The 14977-nt window shown below is 40.3% G+C and overlaps 2 protein-coding genes across 2 annotated transcripts; both read left to right on the top strand.

The window, feature by feature from the left end:
* Positions 1–231: 231 nt before the first annotated feature.
* On the top strand, positions 232–10486 carry tut7 (terminal uridylyl transferase 7). The gene is made up of 29 exons (XM_028414394.1): positions 232–324; positions 1173–1617; positions 1796–1950; positions 2048–2164; positions 2297–2474; positions 2595–2683; positions 2878–2929; positions 3015–3084; positions 3266–3392; positions 3501–3620; positions 3751–3885; positions 4104–4281; positions 4463–5175; positions 5277–5427; positions 5923–6009; positions 6088–6188; positions 6382–6439; positions 6536–6639; positions 6723–6812; positions 6943–7056; positions 7138–7215; positions 7300–7477; positions 7590–7637; positions 7724–7815; positions 7894–8009; positions 8103–8290; positions 8376–8449; positions 8540–8606; positions 9102–10486. The coding sequence occupies exons 2-29, from the start codon at positions 1191–1193 to the stop codon at positions 9158–9160; spliced, it is 3966 nt and encodes a 1321-aa protein (XP_028270195.1). The 5' UTR covers positions 232–324; positions 1173–1190; the 3' UTR covers positions 9161–10486.
* A 305-nt stretch (positions 10487–10791) lies between these two features.
* On the top strand, positions 10792–14537 carry isca1 (iron-sulfur cluster assembly 1). The gene is made up of 4 exons (XM_028414496.1): positions 10792–10899; positions 12848–12901; positions 13245–13350; positions 13564–14537. Exons 1-4 carry the CDS (start codon positions 10819–10821, stop codon positions 13710–13712), a joined length of 390 nt encoding a protein of 129 aa, XP_028270297.1. The 5' UTR covers positions 10792–10818; the 3' UTR covers positions 13713–14537.
* Positions 14538–14977: the final 440 nt, after the last annotated feature.

Here is a 14977-nt window from a genome sequence, read left to right as displayed (position 1 = left end):
AACAGATTATTATTATTATTAGCACATGTTATGTGTGTTCCCTACTACTTAAAAATAGCATAGTAATTAAAATAATAATATGTTGATGCTTTGCCCGGTATTTCAAATCACGAATGCCGGCCAATTTAATTTAATTTATTTTATTTTATTTTATTTTATTTTATTTTATTTTATTTTATTTTATTTTATTTTTAAGGGGCGGAACTAAGCGGCAGCCTGTCAGCACGTACGTCACCTTTCAAACTCCTCCAGTTCAGGACAAGGAATCATGCCAAGTCAGACCTGAACAAGGTTTCAAACATGCCCTCTACACACGCACAAGAGGTATTTAAATGACTTTTATTTCCTTCGTGGGTAGTCGTGGTTGTCATCTAACTGGTGGCTGCCTTGAACGCAGTTGCAGGTTGGACAGCTTAATAAAAGAAAACTGTAAAACAACAGCAACGCTAGCTGTTGGTTGTTATGTAGCTTGATGTTTTAGCTAGCAAGCTAAAATATTGAGTTGCTAACATTAGCATCGCTGTAACAACGAGGCAGCAATTGCTAATGGTAAATGTGGCTACTGCTAGCACTGATATGTTGACTTGTTAACTACAAACGTGACGCCATAATACACACAGAAAGAGGAAGAAGAACCGTGGCAAGCAGAAGCTAATAAGCTAGCTTCGCTAACACCATGCCATAACAAGCTTGTGAACTCAGGTAGTCGGGTTAAACGACTGCTGTTCCCGTTATGTGAGCACCTTCAGTCGTCGGCTAATGTTACATTTGTTAAATTTACATCAGTCACCTGAACAGTGATATTGTTTAATGACATGTAAAGCGTCAGCGTTAGCGTCCGTTTCCTACGCGATCAGATTAATATTGTGTATATATGAGTTTGTAGACTGTGTTATGGTTCTAAAAATTACTCATTTCTCAGGGAGATATATGTTGGGTCAAGAAAATAAAGCAGGCGCAGAGTTTAAATATGACTCATTCACTCAGCTGCAAAGTCCAACCACAGTCTGGTCTGGTTTACATGACAAGTAGTAAAAGTGTGAGCTGTTGCAGTCACAACCAAATGGCAAACGCTACTTTTACAAACAAAACAAAGCAGCCAGGCAGATAATCTTTTTGGTTTTGGTAATATAATGTCTGCCTCTACACTAACTAAACATTCCATCTTGCAGTTGTAACATAAGTGAAACATGGAAAACTCGGGCAGGCCTTATCGGGCTAGGCAAAGCAGAGAGAAAGGAGCATCAGGTGCAGACAAGGCGGAAACCTGGAGGACGCATGACCATGTTCGGGGACAAAACTCAAGACCAGAGGGAGGTCAGCAGGGCAGAAAGAACCAGGGTGGGCAATACTGGGCAAGCCCTAAGAAGGGGGGACTGGGGCCACTGAGCCACTCCCCTGGTGGTGGATTCAGAGGTGGCCACAGCCCCTCTCAGAAGGATGACCTCCGATGGTTCCCCGGTCCTGAGAAGAGTAGCTGGAATCGAGATGATAACTGGAGAGAGCGCTCACAGCCGCAGCAGCAGCACTGGAGGAGGACTACCCAGGGAGAAGGTCCAAAGGAGGACAGGGAGCAGGGGAGAAGAGAGAACATGGATGATGGTGGTCAAAAAGCCGGTGAGGATACTGGATATTAATTAAGTATGTTGATGTCATCCTAGTCATTTTTCAGAAAGTGATTTTTTCATCACTTTTGTGCTCCTGTAAACTTGTGTGAAGCAGTGATACTTTGACTGTAAGTACCTACTGTTCTGCATCATCTGTGACACTTATTATTTTTTTGTTATTTTTAAAGGGAGAAGACGGAGAAATCGAAACAAAAAGAAACCTTTTGCTGAAGAGACCAGAGGTCTTGTTATTGAAGAATCTGCAGTCTCTGCCAAAGAGCTCCAAGGTGTACGGCAGCCTGAAAGGCGGCTTAACAAGGAGGGGATCTACCCTCTGAAGAAGGTACAGACTCTGGTTACCATATAGTTTCCATATTTCTTACACTGACTTGTTTTAGTTAAAAAATAAAATGATTTTTGTTTGATAACATCTGTTTCAGAAGCCCCATAACAACCCAGATGCACTTTACTCCTGCACTCTGTGTGATGTTCTCCTGGAATCTTTGTCTGATGCTTACAGGCATATCAGAGACAAGCGGCACAAGAAAAGGGCCAAGGTCAGTAATGGTCTTAGTCAGTCGCCGGTTATGTAATTACTCTGACCATCATCTGACAATCATCATTAGGGCCAGTGGTACTCTTAATGCATGGAAATCCTGAACCTCTTGGCTTGTTGTTTGTATTCACAGGAAAGGCAGGAGCAGGTAATGTTAACAGAGATTCTGCTACCTGGACCAGAGCAGGCCAGTGAAGTCGGTGCAGCATTAAAGGCTGTTGTCGAGGAACATGGACTGAATGACCAGGATGTGGAGAGCCGAAAAAATGTTGTCTCTCTCATGCAAGACCTCCTTTTGTCCGTCCTGCCTGGTAAGACACATAAAAAAGGAAATATTTGTTTGGTGAATTTAAATGTATCTGCACATTGTTGTTTTTATTCTGTTTTTTAATGTTTCAAAATAACACAACTCTCCTTTTTTGATTTTATAGAAATAAGGCTCAGGCTATATGGATCATCTTGCACTAAATTTGGATTTAAGGGTTCTGATGTGAACATTGATATTCAGTATCCGCCTCATGTGAGTAGCTCAGTGCAAGTTTGATAATGTGAATATTGTTTTATTACAGTGTCATGGGCAAAAAGTGACACATTACATACACAATGTTTGATTTGTGGATGTTGCACGTGCTGCACATCACATTCACATTCACATGTTCTTTTTTATATTGTATTTATGTTGTGTAAAGGCTTTGAAATGGAATGTATTCACAGATGCATCAGCCAGATGTCTTGTTGCTGGTTAAAGAGAGCCTCTCAGTGAGCCGTGAGTCACACTTTATTTATTTAACTAAGTGTTTTTTTTTTTACAAAATGTATATAGAAAAAAACCTCTCTTGTCCTGTTCTCAGCTCTCTTCGTCGATCTGGAAGCAGATTTTCATGCCAGGGTACCTGTGGTCATCTGCACAGAGAAGAAGAGGTGTGTATCTACACTGGTTGTTCAGAAACAGATGCTGGGATTTTGAGTAGCTGTAACTGTTGAGGCAGTAAGGGTGACTATGAAGCAACTAAGGTTTATTTGCTTTCATGCAAAAACACAGTTACTGTTATCAAATTGCATCAAGAACTTTGAAATCTGACACTGTCATTGTCCTCCGCAGCGGCCTGATATGCAAAGTGAGCGCGGGGAATGAAAATGCGTTCCAGACTACGTCCTATCTGTCTGCTCTAGCCAGTAGGGAGCCTCTCCTCCACCCACTAGTGGTGGGCTTCAGACGCTGGGCCCAAGTATGTTTCCACTTTGACCAATTTCTCACATAAAACAGGCAACTAGTAAGCATGGCCGTAGTACAAACAGTTTTGAAATGTTTTTCCTTTTTTTTCTTCTTTTTTTAGATCTGTGAGATCGACCGTGCAGAAGAAGGTGGGCTGCCACCGTACGTCTTTGCCCTCATGGTTATCTTTTTCTTACAAAAGCGCAAAGAGTTTCTCTTGCCGACCTACCTAAACCAAGAGGTGTGTGTGTGTGTGTTTTTGTGTCATTTAAAACTTGAAATATATAAGTAAGAAGGTATTTGAAGTTGTAATCCTGCTCTTGCTTGTTGTTTTAAATGGAAAACTAACCTTAGTATCTGATGGTCTTTAGGTAAAGATGTTCTCACTGGGCAGGCTGACAGACTTCAATCTCACACATGTGGAAGATGGATATATGCACTGGGCCTACACTCCTTCCTCCAAAGAAGCATCGCAGCAGGTGGAGGGTGGCTCTGTTAAGGGGAAGGTAAGCATCAAAATATAAATATAGTGTAATGGCTTCATTCTTAGCTTCTGTGAGTTTGCACTTCAGCATCACATTAAACTATAGCGTTGCATTGAACATGAAAAACTATATTGTACCTTGCTGTGAACATGAATATTTGTGCTTAGTATTCACATTAGGGTACATGTATGTGTTGTAAGTGACGGTGACGCATTTGGATGTGGTCTGTTTTTTTGCAGGTTCCACTGGTGTTTCAGAGCCCTCAACCCACAGTGGAAGTAGGGCTACTCTGGGTTGAAATGCTTCGCTTCTACTCACTGGAATTCAATATGGCTGACAACGTAATCAGTGTGCGGACCAGTGCTGTCCTTTCCAGAGAGATGAAGGATTGGCCAAAAAAACGCATTGCTGTTGAGGGTCAGAACTTTCTCGATCAATTCTTGTCATTTAAAAAAACTGTTAATGCTGTTTTTTTGCTCTGATGGATTTAAAAATGTTGCTGCCTTGACATTCTGTGGATGAAAAATCCATGATTAACATTTCCTGTTGAGCTCATTCAGTAAAAAGTTTCCGTGCTCTTGTTTGGCTCTGTTTTCAGACCCTTTTGCAGCGAAGAGAAATGTGGCTCGTACCGTGAACAGCCAGCAGATGTATGAGTACATCCTGCACTGCCTCAAAACTACCTTCAAGTACTTTGCACTGCCACTCAGCACGCAAGCTGCTAATCACAAGAAAGAGGCAAAGCGGGGTCCTGTCCAAGGAGCGAATGCTAAGAACTTGAGTGAAGAGAATGCATGCTTGTCAGATCTAAGTCGACTCCGTGTTCAGTCACAGTCCAAAGATGTAGAAAACGGTCCTGAAGACTCTGATTGCATTATCGAGGAAGAGGAGGAAGTTGAAGAGTACAGTGACTCAGATGAAGATAGAGAGAGAGAGAAAGAGAAAGTCGACTTGGGGAAAAGTAGTCTCTCGGAGGATGAGGAGGACGAGGAAGAACAAGACGAGGATGTAGATATTGATGTTGAAGCACATATCCGACAACATTTGGACAGCTTCACCACAGAGGATGAAGAGATTTTCCAAGTGGACGAGATCTCGGGGGAGGAGCTCTTGTCTGATGAGGAGGGGCCAGATTTGGACACACCTGGCTCAATGGATGAGGAAGAGGAAGAAGAGGGGGAGATGGCACCTGTCAGGCTTTCACCTCCAACTTCAGAGAGTACACTTAAAGATGAGAGCTCAGAAAATAAAGTCCAGAACCAGAGCAGATTGTCATACGAGTTCACCCGGAAAGCTTTTACCAGAGGAAAGGTACACCCAGCTCCACATTTCATTTCACTCTTCCTACAACATTTAAGTGATTTTGTGGTCACTTAACTTGGAGTTAACCTCTTATTGATGCCACTTCACAGTCCCACATGGCCGTGTGTGTGTTGTGCAAGCGTGATGGTCATCTGAAGAAAGATTGTCCAGAGGATTTCAAGAAAGTTCAGCTGGATCCGTTGCCTCCAGTAACACCAGAGTTTCTCGGTGTTCTTGACAAAGTCTGTGAGCAGTGCTACAGTGAGTATTCTGGCATTATACTTTGGCATCCTACATACCTTCTTTTTATTTTATGGCATTATACATTTTGAGATTTGTTAAATCACAAGATAGTAAATGGATGACAATTTCCAGGCCTGTGATTACTATATATATATATTTTTTCAGGATTAACCAGTGGCTCCTAATGCAGGAATATGTTCATCTTAAATTTGGAGTCGGATTTAACTAATGTGCCCAACTCGTGCTTGTGCTTGCTCAACTTGATGAGTGTCACCTGATCGTGATTAGATGTGTGAAGTTAAATCATTAGCACGGAGGACACACTCAAATTTCTGTGTAGTGTTTAATAATACAGTTGTTTTGGAATTGGTTTACAAGAGCTGTTCTTTATTTACGCTTGATTTGCTGGCTGTTAGTTTACTGTTAAAACCAATGATGTTCATCTGATGTGCCCATCGAATCAAGTGATTCTGTTGAGCATCTGCATCAATCAAAGGAGTTTTGTTTTGTCAGGTGATTTCGCCCCTGATGAACTAGAAGTGGGTGTGAGAGATCATATTCTTCAAGACCTGGAGACGTTTGTCAGAAGACAGTTTGCTGGTAAGGTAAACCGTCTTTGTAGCATCCGTTAAATTGTCATCTTTTGTAATCTAATTGTAATCTTTTTTTGATACACAGGGGCTCGGCTACAACTATTCGGATCATCCAAAAATGGCTTTGGCTTTAGACAGAGTGACCTGGACATCTGCATGGTGCTGGAGGGGCAGGAATCCATAGATGTAAGTTATTTATTTCATTTCAGTGTTTACTTGAATGCACCACTTAGTACATGTGTGTGTATATGTTTTGGTGTACTTCTCTTAGGTTGTTGTTCATGATTGACAAGTTGAAAACAAATTGTGATTAATGGATAAATATTTAAATGTTTAAATTGTGAGGTGTATTTTGATCTGGTCTTTTTTTTCACCACAGGATGTTGACTGCATTAATATAATTGAAAGCCTGGCGAGGTTGCTAAAGAAACATCCAGGTAAGCTGGTCAAATGAGCACAAGATACCAGTGGTTATTTTAGGTATATTTTCCATCAATGTGACACCATAAGTCATGAAACTGTTTCCACACCAGGACTGAAGAACATCCTCCCCATCACTACAGCAAAAGTACCCATAGTGAAGTTCTACCATGTTCGCACCGGCCTGGAGGGAGACATCAGTCTCTACAACACACTGGTAACTAAGGGCTCTTTCTTCCTCATCGTCATCTTATCCAGTGCAAGTGTAAAATATCTCAGGCAAATCTTGTTTCCTTTCAGGCCTTGCACAACACCCACCTACTAGCCTCATACGCTGCCATTGACCGAAGAGTGAAGATTCTCTGTTACGTCATGAAGGTTTTTGCCAAGGTGGGCTTGCTTTACAAACTCCCAGCCAAGGCGTCTTTGTTAAGTGTTTATACTCTTGTGTTGTTTTTTTTGTTTTTTTTTTGTTTTCGTCTCCATAACCTCCACCATGTTTATTGCCATCCCATCACAGATGTGCGACATTGGGGATGCGTCTCGCGGCAGCCTTTCATCCTATGCTTATACCCTCATGGTGCTGTTCTTCCTACAGCAAAGAAACCCACCAGTTATCCCTGTGCTGCAAGAGGTACCAAGTACATGTCTAAATAATCTGACAGTATTACATTTGCAAGTATGCAACTAACATTATCGTTTGGCTTATTTGTAGATCTATGATGGAAAGAAAAAGCCTGAAGTGCTGGTCGATGGCTGGAATGTGTACTTCTTTGATGACTTAAAAACACTGGTGAGCATTTTGTCAAACATTATGGTGAATATGCACATCACACTGTCTCCTAATGACGTCGCTGTTATCCTCTTCCCCTTGCAGCCCAGCCGCTGGCAGCAGTATGGACAGAACACTGAGACAGTGGGGGAGCTGTGGCTCGGCCTGCTCCGGTTTTACACCGAAGATTTCGACTTCAGGGAGCATGTGGTTTGTGTCCGACAGCATGCTCGCCTCACCACCTTCAACAAGCAGTGGACATCCAAATACATCGTCATTGAAGGTCAGCTTCTGTGACGTTTTCAAAAAGGCCCAAGAAAACCTCTCTGTGTGTCTTAGCTGTTCGAAATATCTGGTCATTAACTTGTCTTCTTTCTATCCTGATAATATTACAGATCCATTTGACCTGAATCATAATTTGGGCGCTGGGCTGTCCAGGAAAAGTATGATTATTTCCTTATATGTTCTTATTTGTGGCCTGACATGTGTTTGTTTTGTTCTCAAATGTCATTTCTTGTCCTCAAAACAGTGACAAACTTCATCATGAAGGCTTTCATTAATGGCAGAACACTGTTTGGCACACCAGTCAAAGTCTTCCCTTCTGTGTATCCCAGTCAGATGGTGAGTATTCACTCCTCAGACACTGCATCTGCTGCAGGTGTCACAGCACTGACTTTGATTTGTCTTCATGGCCTGCAGGAGTATTTCTTTGACCCTGGGGTTCTCACTGAGGGGGAAGTGGCTCCTAATGATCGCTGCTGCCGCATCTGTGGCAAGATTGGCCACTTCATGAAAGACTGTCCCATGCGAAACAGGTAGGTGTAACCACAGTACATGTCTTGATCTCTCACTGTATGTGTTTGCTTCAATATCTGTCTGCATCACTTACATTGTGTTTTTTTTTTCAGGTCCAGGCACAGGAGGGATTCAGAGCACCTGCAAGACAAAATGGACGCAGGGGATAATGCCAAGGACCACTTCAGATACAAGAGTGAACACTGGAGGAAAAGAGATGCACTGGAGACACGCTGCTGCTTCCTGTGTGGATCTAGTGCCCACATCAAGAAGGACTGTCAGCTCTACAGAAACCCTGCAGGTCTGCACACACTTTGTTTTTTCCATTAGTAAGCACTTGTAAAATGACATTTTCACTGTGATTAAACAACATAATTGTTTGACAGGTAATGTGAAGATGGAAAACTTTTCTTATTCTTCTTCGGTCCACTTGAGAAATTTGAGAGAGAAGGAGAAGCAGGTTTGTTTTCCATCCGCAAATAGTGTTTTAAAATATTATTTAAACCCCCTCTGCCCCATTTAACATTATTTTTGTTTTCTTTTTTTGTAGGGTTTACCTATACCGGAAGAGAAGAAGAAGCGAAAACAACAAAATGTGATACTAAGTCCACAAGCAGGTATTTTAATGCACTATACTTTTTATAGGGACACTGAAGCATTGATCAGTTTAGAGCTAATTAATTACGGAAATGAATCAGTCAGTAGACTTGTGCCATCTCAGAATAGAAGGATTAGCCCATGATGATGTTTTTTTGTATTCTGGGTCTGGGTCTGTTTAGGGCTGGTGGGTGGTAATAAGACCATGCTGTTTTTGAAATGGGCTCAGACTCTCCCATCTTTTCCTGGATCCTGGAGTGCACACTGTTTGTTGTTTTGTCTAATGTGTAGTGTTTTGGTCTTTTTTTATCTTTTTGTTTATAACGTAAAACAACACATTACATGAATGACCATACTTGTGTTTTTTGCAAATAAAGCAAATACAAATGTCAGTTTATCAGAATGACACAATTTTTTAATTCATGCGTATGAAATGACTCATAATAAAGTAACCACTGAGGTATAAAACAAGTTTGGAATAAATGCTGACAGTTTATATATTTGTTGTGTTTCAGGTAGCTTAGCCTGTCGAAATCTGGGTCGTTCGGGTCACAGGAAGAGCCCAGTGGAATAAGGCGCAGCTGTGGATGCACAGACCATAAGACTCTACTGTTGTCCAGGCAGAAAGCAAACCCAAGTCCAGAAACCCTTAAATTTGAATGGTACAGTTGGGCAAATAAGAGCCCATTAAAAGCCAAAGCCAGGACGCCTTGACTTGAAGCCAAATAGGGCCTTTTTATGTGTGTTTTTTCCCCTGATGTTCTCCTCCTCAGAGGAGATTTTTAAAGGTTTCTTTTTAACAAGACAAGCCATTATACATGCACCTCATGTCTTTGTTTACCTACGCTGCCAGGTTTTTCCAAACCCATATTTCAAGCAACGTCTTTGCAGATTTGATAACAACATACTATGTATTTGGCTTTTACTTGACTCAAATTGACTGTTTTGGCTGTCTTTGCGGTCAGGTAAGATTTAGGTGTTGGCTGAACGCTGCTACAGTCGCTGATGGTATGTTGTCTCTTTCTTTAAGCTAGTTAGAAAATCCAGACCATTTTAAAGTCAGCTGGTTTACTAATACTTCCTACCTACTCCCAGTAATAGTGGTTGTAAAAATATTTCTTGAGATTTAAGGAAAAAAAATTACAGTTTTGAAGGCAGTGTACTTTTTGCAATGGCCAGGATCCTATGTTTTAATTGTATTTCTTAAATTCTGCCCTGTTTTCTGCACTGACATCAATATATATCTCTCCCCTTCAACCCTGAAAGCAGCTTCATCACCTGCACTGTGTCTGTGATATGTGTTTTTGTTTAAAGAAATATCTGTAGTGTTTTTTTTTTCAGGATCTGCAGGTCCACATGTATTTTATGACCCCCCCCCATATTAGTAAGTGTGTGAGAGCTGGGTAAAAATGTTCCTGCTCCAGTTTATGGCATATGCAGCTGCTAACATTGCACTCATGTACTTCTCAAACTAGAAGAAATCTCAATCGGTTCATTGGAGAGATAAATGTATTTTATTTGCCACAAAGGCTTCCCTTCATAATGGTGCCACAGAATGGTAGCTGCACTGTGAGGGTGAGCACCCTTAAATTTTGTTGCTGCTAGTTATGTCTCGACAACCTGCTTTTCATTCAAATTTGATTATAAGACTGCTTTATTGTAATCTCAACATTGCAGAATTTTATAACAAAAAAAAACTATTTGTTGTGGGTGTTGTAATCAGAATTATGTTTTTAAATTAGATTTGTTTTAACGCCAGCCTTAATGTATTTCTTTTAATGGACTAAAATGGAAGAGTTACTTTGGTATTAAGGAACCCTGATCCTGCCAGGAAAGGTTGGCTTATGATCCATTTTGTGTCTCAAAAGATTGATTAAACTAAAGATAGATCTCTCTGGAATATGTGTTTGTTTTTTAAACATTGTAGAACAGTGCAGAGTTTCTTCATGGGACATAGAGTAAGTAAATAAGTAAATAATACAGATGAACTCAAAAGAAACCTTAAGAGTAACGCATTAAAAACATTTTCACATGGAACAGGCAGACTTTTTTAATATAGTATCGCAAGTAGGTTACGCAACAGAAGGTGAGACCTTTATCCGTAACGCCATTGGCTGAAGTGTCGATCTGTCAGGCTAACAGCCAATCATCGCGTGAAGTGCGCCCTTGGGGGCGTGTGCCATTTCTTTACGCGCTTGCGCACTCCTGTGTTGTGATTTTAACTATAGCAACATGTCTGCCTCCATAGTGCGAGCGACCGTCCGAGCGGTCAGCAAAAGAAAAATAATACCAACAAGAGCCGCACTGACACTGGTAAGTCACTTATTTAAATTCTAAACTGGCGCTGATAAGTTTTTGTCCGTTCAGTATGTTACAATTAAAAGTGTCACGCTTGGAAGTGTGACCGTTTTGTTGTTGTGTAAGTTGGCTAAGCTAGCTATCTGCGACTTCAAAGTTACACTAAGAACATCCCTGTGTAAAACTTCCGGTGAGTTTTGTCGTAATATACCCACACAGCACATTAAGGGAGTGCATCTTAGCTGATGTGTACATTAGGGATGTTCTACAAATGTGACGTAAGGCTGAGCTAATGTTAACATTACTAGCTAACTAAGCGGCTGTTTGGTAACATGCCACCATCGACTTTGGTGTTCTTTAAACTGCGCAATAGCAGCGAAATAAAAGAAGCAACTACTTTATACCTATAAAACATGTTTTATTATTTACATTGAGACAATGGTGGATAATTAAGAATACAGCCAGTTATGCAACACACGCATATACAGGCTATTGTCAAGCCATACATGCTAGCTTCTTCTAGAATATGCTAAAGGTTTCAATGTTTGGTCTGTTTGGTTTGGTCAAATGGTTTATATTTACAAAATAAATACTTAAATTACGTGTCCGTTTTTGTAAAGTAGAGAATCTGACAGCAGAAAAACTGAATTTTAGTACGTTAATTACCAGAATGCTACATGAATCTCATGATACACATACTGCAACCGTCCAGATCGTGACTAATGAACTGACCCACGTGTTTAATATTGGAGTATTTAATACGTGGGTCAGAAATAAAAAAAAAATGCATAAATTCAAGTGCAAACACCAGGTCTCAAGAGATTAAAAACCCAGGACAATACATACAGTCTGAATGCTAACTAGTATGTGAATGCACTATAATGGGTTAATTTATAACTTTATTAAGAGAGGGGCTGAAGTAGGGACCAAGAAGTACCTGAAGTTTGAAAAACTTAGTTGGTGCAAGTCCCGTGAGTTTCTCTTTCCGCTTCTGCTTGCATAGGACATTCCAGCTATTGGACAGTAGACTTTAAACTAAACAAGCTGTTGCTAAATATAGCAGTTTTTGTTTGTTTACATTGTATCTAGATTGTATCTCGTGTCAGTTGTTTAGAGTTTTTAGTTAACATGTTTAAATGGGATGACAAGATATATTTAAACTTTTATATTTTACATATATATCCTTTTATTTGCCGGTTTTGTTTTTGCTGAAAGTTGCCTGTCACTTGTTTTATATTGTTGCATTTAGCCTAATTTAGTTCTGTGTTGTTGAGGTGACTAAACTTTTGAGGGGTATGAATCATGTCAAGGTAATTTTTTTCTGACCGCTCAATTTTACAGTCACCCAAATGTGTAGCAAGCCGTCAGTGCAGCTAGTTGTTATGGGTGTCAGCTGATCCTGTCTGCTAACTGTGTTGCTGCAAGATAATGTGTTTGTATGGTGGTTTGTGTTGATAAAGGCAGTCATGTAATCGGACACTGAAGCAGTGGCAGATGGTGTTTCATAAGATGTTGTTTGTTTGTCACCTTTCAGAAACCACAATAAACATACATGTTTAGAAATGCCTTTATAAACAAGGATGAATAAATGCTGGTATAGTTATGGAACTAGTCCAGGCTGTGACACAGTTGGGGATGTACTGTACATTTGGAATCTGCTGCACACACAGACTTTTAAGGGTTTAAGAGATTAGCACTGTGTGGCCACCGTGGTTCACCTCAATCTCCTGAATGCCTCCACATGAGAATCATACATGTTTCACTTTCATACACTCAATTCCAGTACAACTTGTGAAATGGCAAGTTATTTCATTATTTTACAGGTGTGTGCTAAATTCTGAAACTTATTATATGAGGGAAAACAGGGCTAGAAACTTAAACCAGCCCAACAGAGCACAGTGTCTTTCTCTGTTAACTGTTTACATCAGTTCTAACTTTTCACTCTCTGTTGTCTTTGCTTTAGACTCCTGCAGCTGTGAACAAGATCAGGTGGTTGTTGCAGGACAAACCAGAATATGTGAGTAACTGATGCAACCGTCGTTCACTGAAACATCAAAATACAGCTTCTCTCCTTCTTTTGTAATGGTACTACTGTCTTTTCTTTAGTCTTCTGTATTAATAATCCTACAGTAATATTGTAAAAACAGTCATTTGTGTGTTAAGGCAGGTTAGGCATTCCTTTCATGTTAAATATTATACATTTTATATATGCACCAATCACTAAGGCAAATTCCTGGTAAGGTGAAACCTCTTTACTTACATGGCAATAAACATGATTCTATTTCTGATTCTGATTCTTCTTACATTATTGTGTTAAAGTGAACTAAGTGGATATTAACCTGCTCTTTGTTTCTCATCAGATTGGTTTAAAGGTTGGAGTGAGAACACGTGGCTGTAATGGGCTGACTTACACACTGGACTACACCAAGGAGAAAGAGAAATCTGATGAGGAAGTGCTGCAGGATGGTAAGCTGTGTCATGTATGCTGTTTACACACTGTTCCACCACTAGAAGGTGCTAAAGGATGGTGTGTTTGCAATTTCTTTTGGGTTTTAAAACAAGTCAACAACCTAATGAATGATCACAAATCCATCCTGACAGGATTCAAACTATGTGTTTGTAGCACATCAGGCTTATAGTCACTAGGTTAGTAATGTTTCTGCTCTGATACCTTTTCAGGTGTGAGGGTGTTTATAGAGAAGAAGGCTCAGCTGACCCTCCTGGGAACTGAGATGGACTTTGTGGAGTCAAAGTTGTCCAGCGAATTTGTGTTCAACAATCCCAACATCAAGGGCACATGTGGTTGTGGAGAAAGCTTCAACATGTGAGCGTCACAGCATCTCCGTTCTCCCGCACCCTCTCTACTCCAAACCCTGTCTCATCTTTAAAGACTGAGAGACGCTTGATGAGGAAGTTGGACATAAGGAGATGTGGACACCCTTGAGTTCCTACCACTGCTTCTTCCTGCTTACCACTCATACACACTACGCGTGAAGAGGAAGATTTTAATACAATTTGTGTAGACAAAACAATTACTCATCCAGATGTCTCTGATATTGTTTTTAGTCTCAGCTCTGCGATTAAAAATATTAGGACCTTAAAGGGTTACAGAGAACAAAGTTTTTTTTTTCATCTAGCCACTGGTTGCCATATTACACATGTACGCACATTATTTTAAGAAAGTCAGTGGAATCCCACCGTGTCTTGTCTGCAGGAGGAAATGGTACAAGGAGGCCCCAAAAAATGCTCAATGAAGCTGTGAGCTGATGTGATGTCAGTCCTCAAAAGGCCAAAATCAGTGTGCTATCATCCAGCGTCCTGTACCAGCAGTATGCAAATAGAGAAGAGTTTGAGTGTCTTGAAACTGTATCAGTTTGTAAAGTCTTTTTTGAAACGTATATATTTATCTCTGTGTGTAAATATAAAGAATGTAAATCCCTCCAACAATACATATACGCACAAAACAAAATCCCAAAAAACGCACAAAACATGTCTCCCTCACGTGAGAGTCCACAAGGTTTCTGCTGTTTGTTTCTGCTTGATCAAAGACAGGACTTTGTGTTTGTACAGATGGTGTGCTCTTTAAGATTTGTAACCTGTGCAATACGTCTGTGTACATATGAAGTAATAAATAAAATAGATAAGTCCAGTGATGTAGCCTGTTTGGTGTTTTAAGATTTTGACCAGTCATTAGTATCTTTATCTCAGTTGTCATGGAGACGGCTCATTGGTCAGTTCAAGATGTGCAGTTTACCACAGGAAGAGGCGTAACTGTCACCTCTGGAGAGAATTCTGAAAAAAATAATATTTTACCATTTCTGCATTTTATGTGATTATGTGGTTTTAGGTTTCCTGGGGTCATGGAGAGTCAAAACAAGAAACACTCTGACAGCAGAGAGTCTTCTGGACTAAAGGAAGCAGGATTTATGTCAGTGTTGTGGGTGTGTAGACGACTGACCAACAGACAGACAGGAAAGATGTGCAGTATTATCTTTTCTATTCATGTTTGGAAATGTATTTATTGTGATTTTTACTAACTAAACCACCCATCAAAACCACTTTTATTTAGTTTTGATTGGCAATTTTTGAGCCA

The sequence above is a fragment of the Parambassis ranga genome, chromosome 9 (genome assembly GCF_900634625.1).
Source record: "Parambassis ranga chromosome 9, fParRan2.1, whole genome shotgun sequence".
Taxonomy (NCBI): Eukaryota; Metazoa; Chordata; class Actinopteri; family Ambassidae; genus Parambassis; species Parambassis ranga.
Note: the sequence above shows the minus strand (reverse complement) of the source record. Positions and strands in the feature narration are given on the sequence as shown.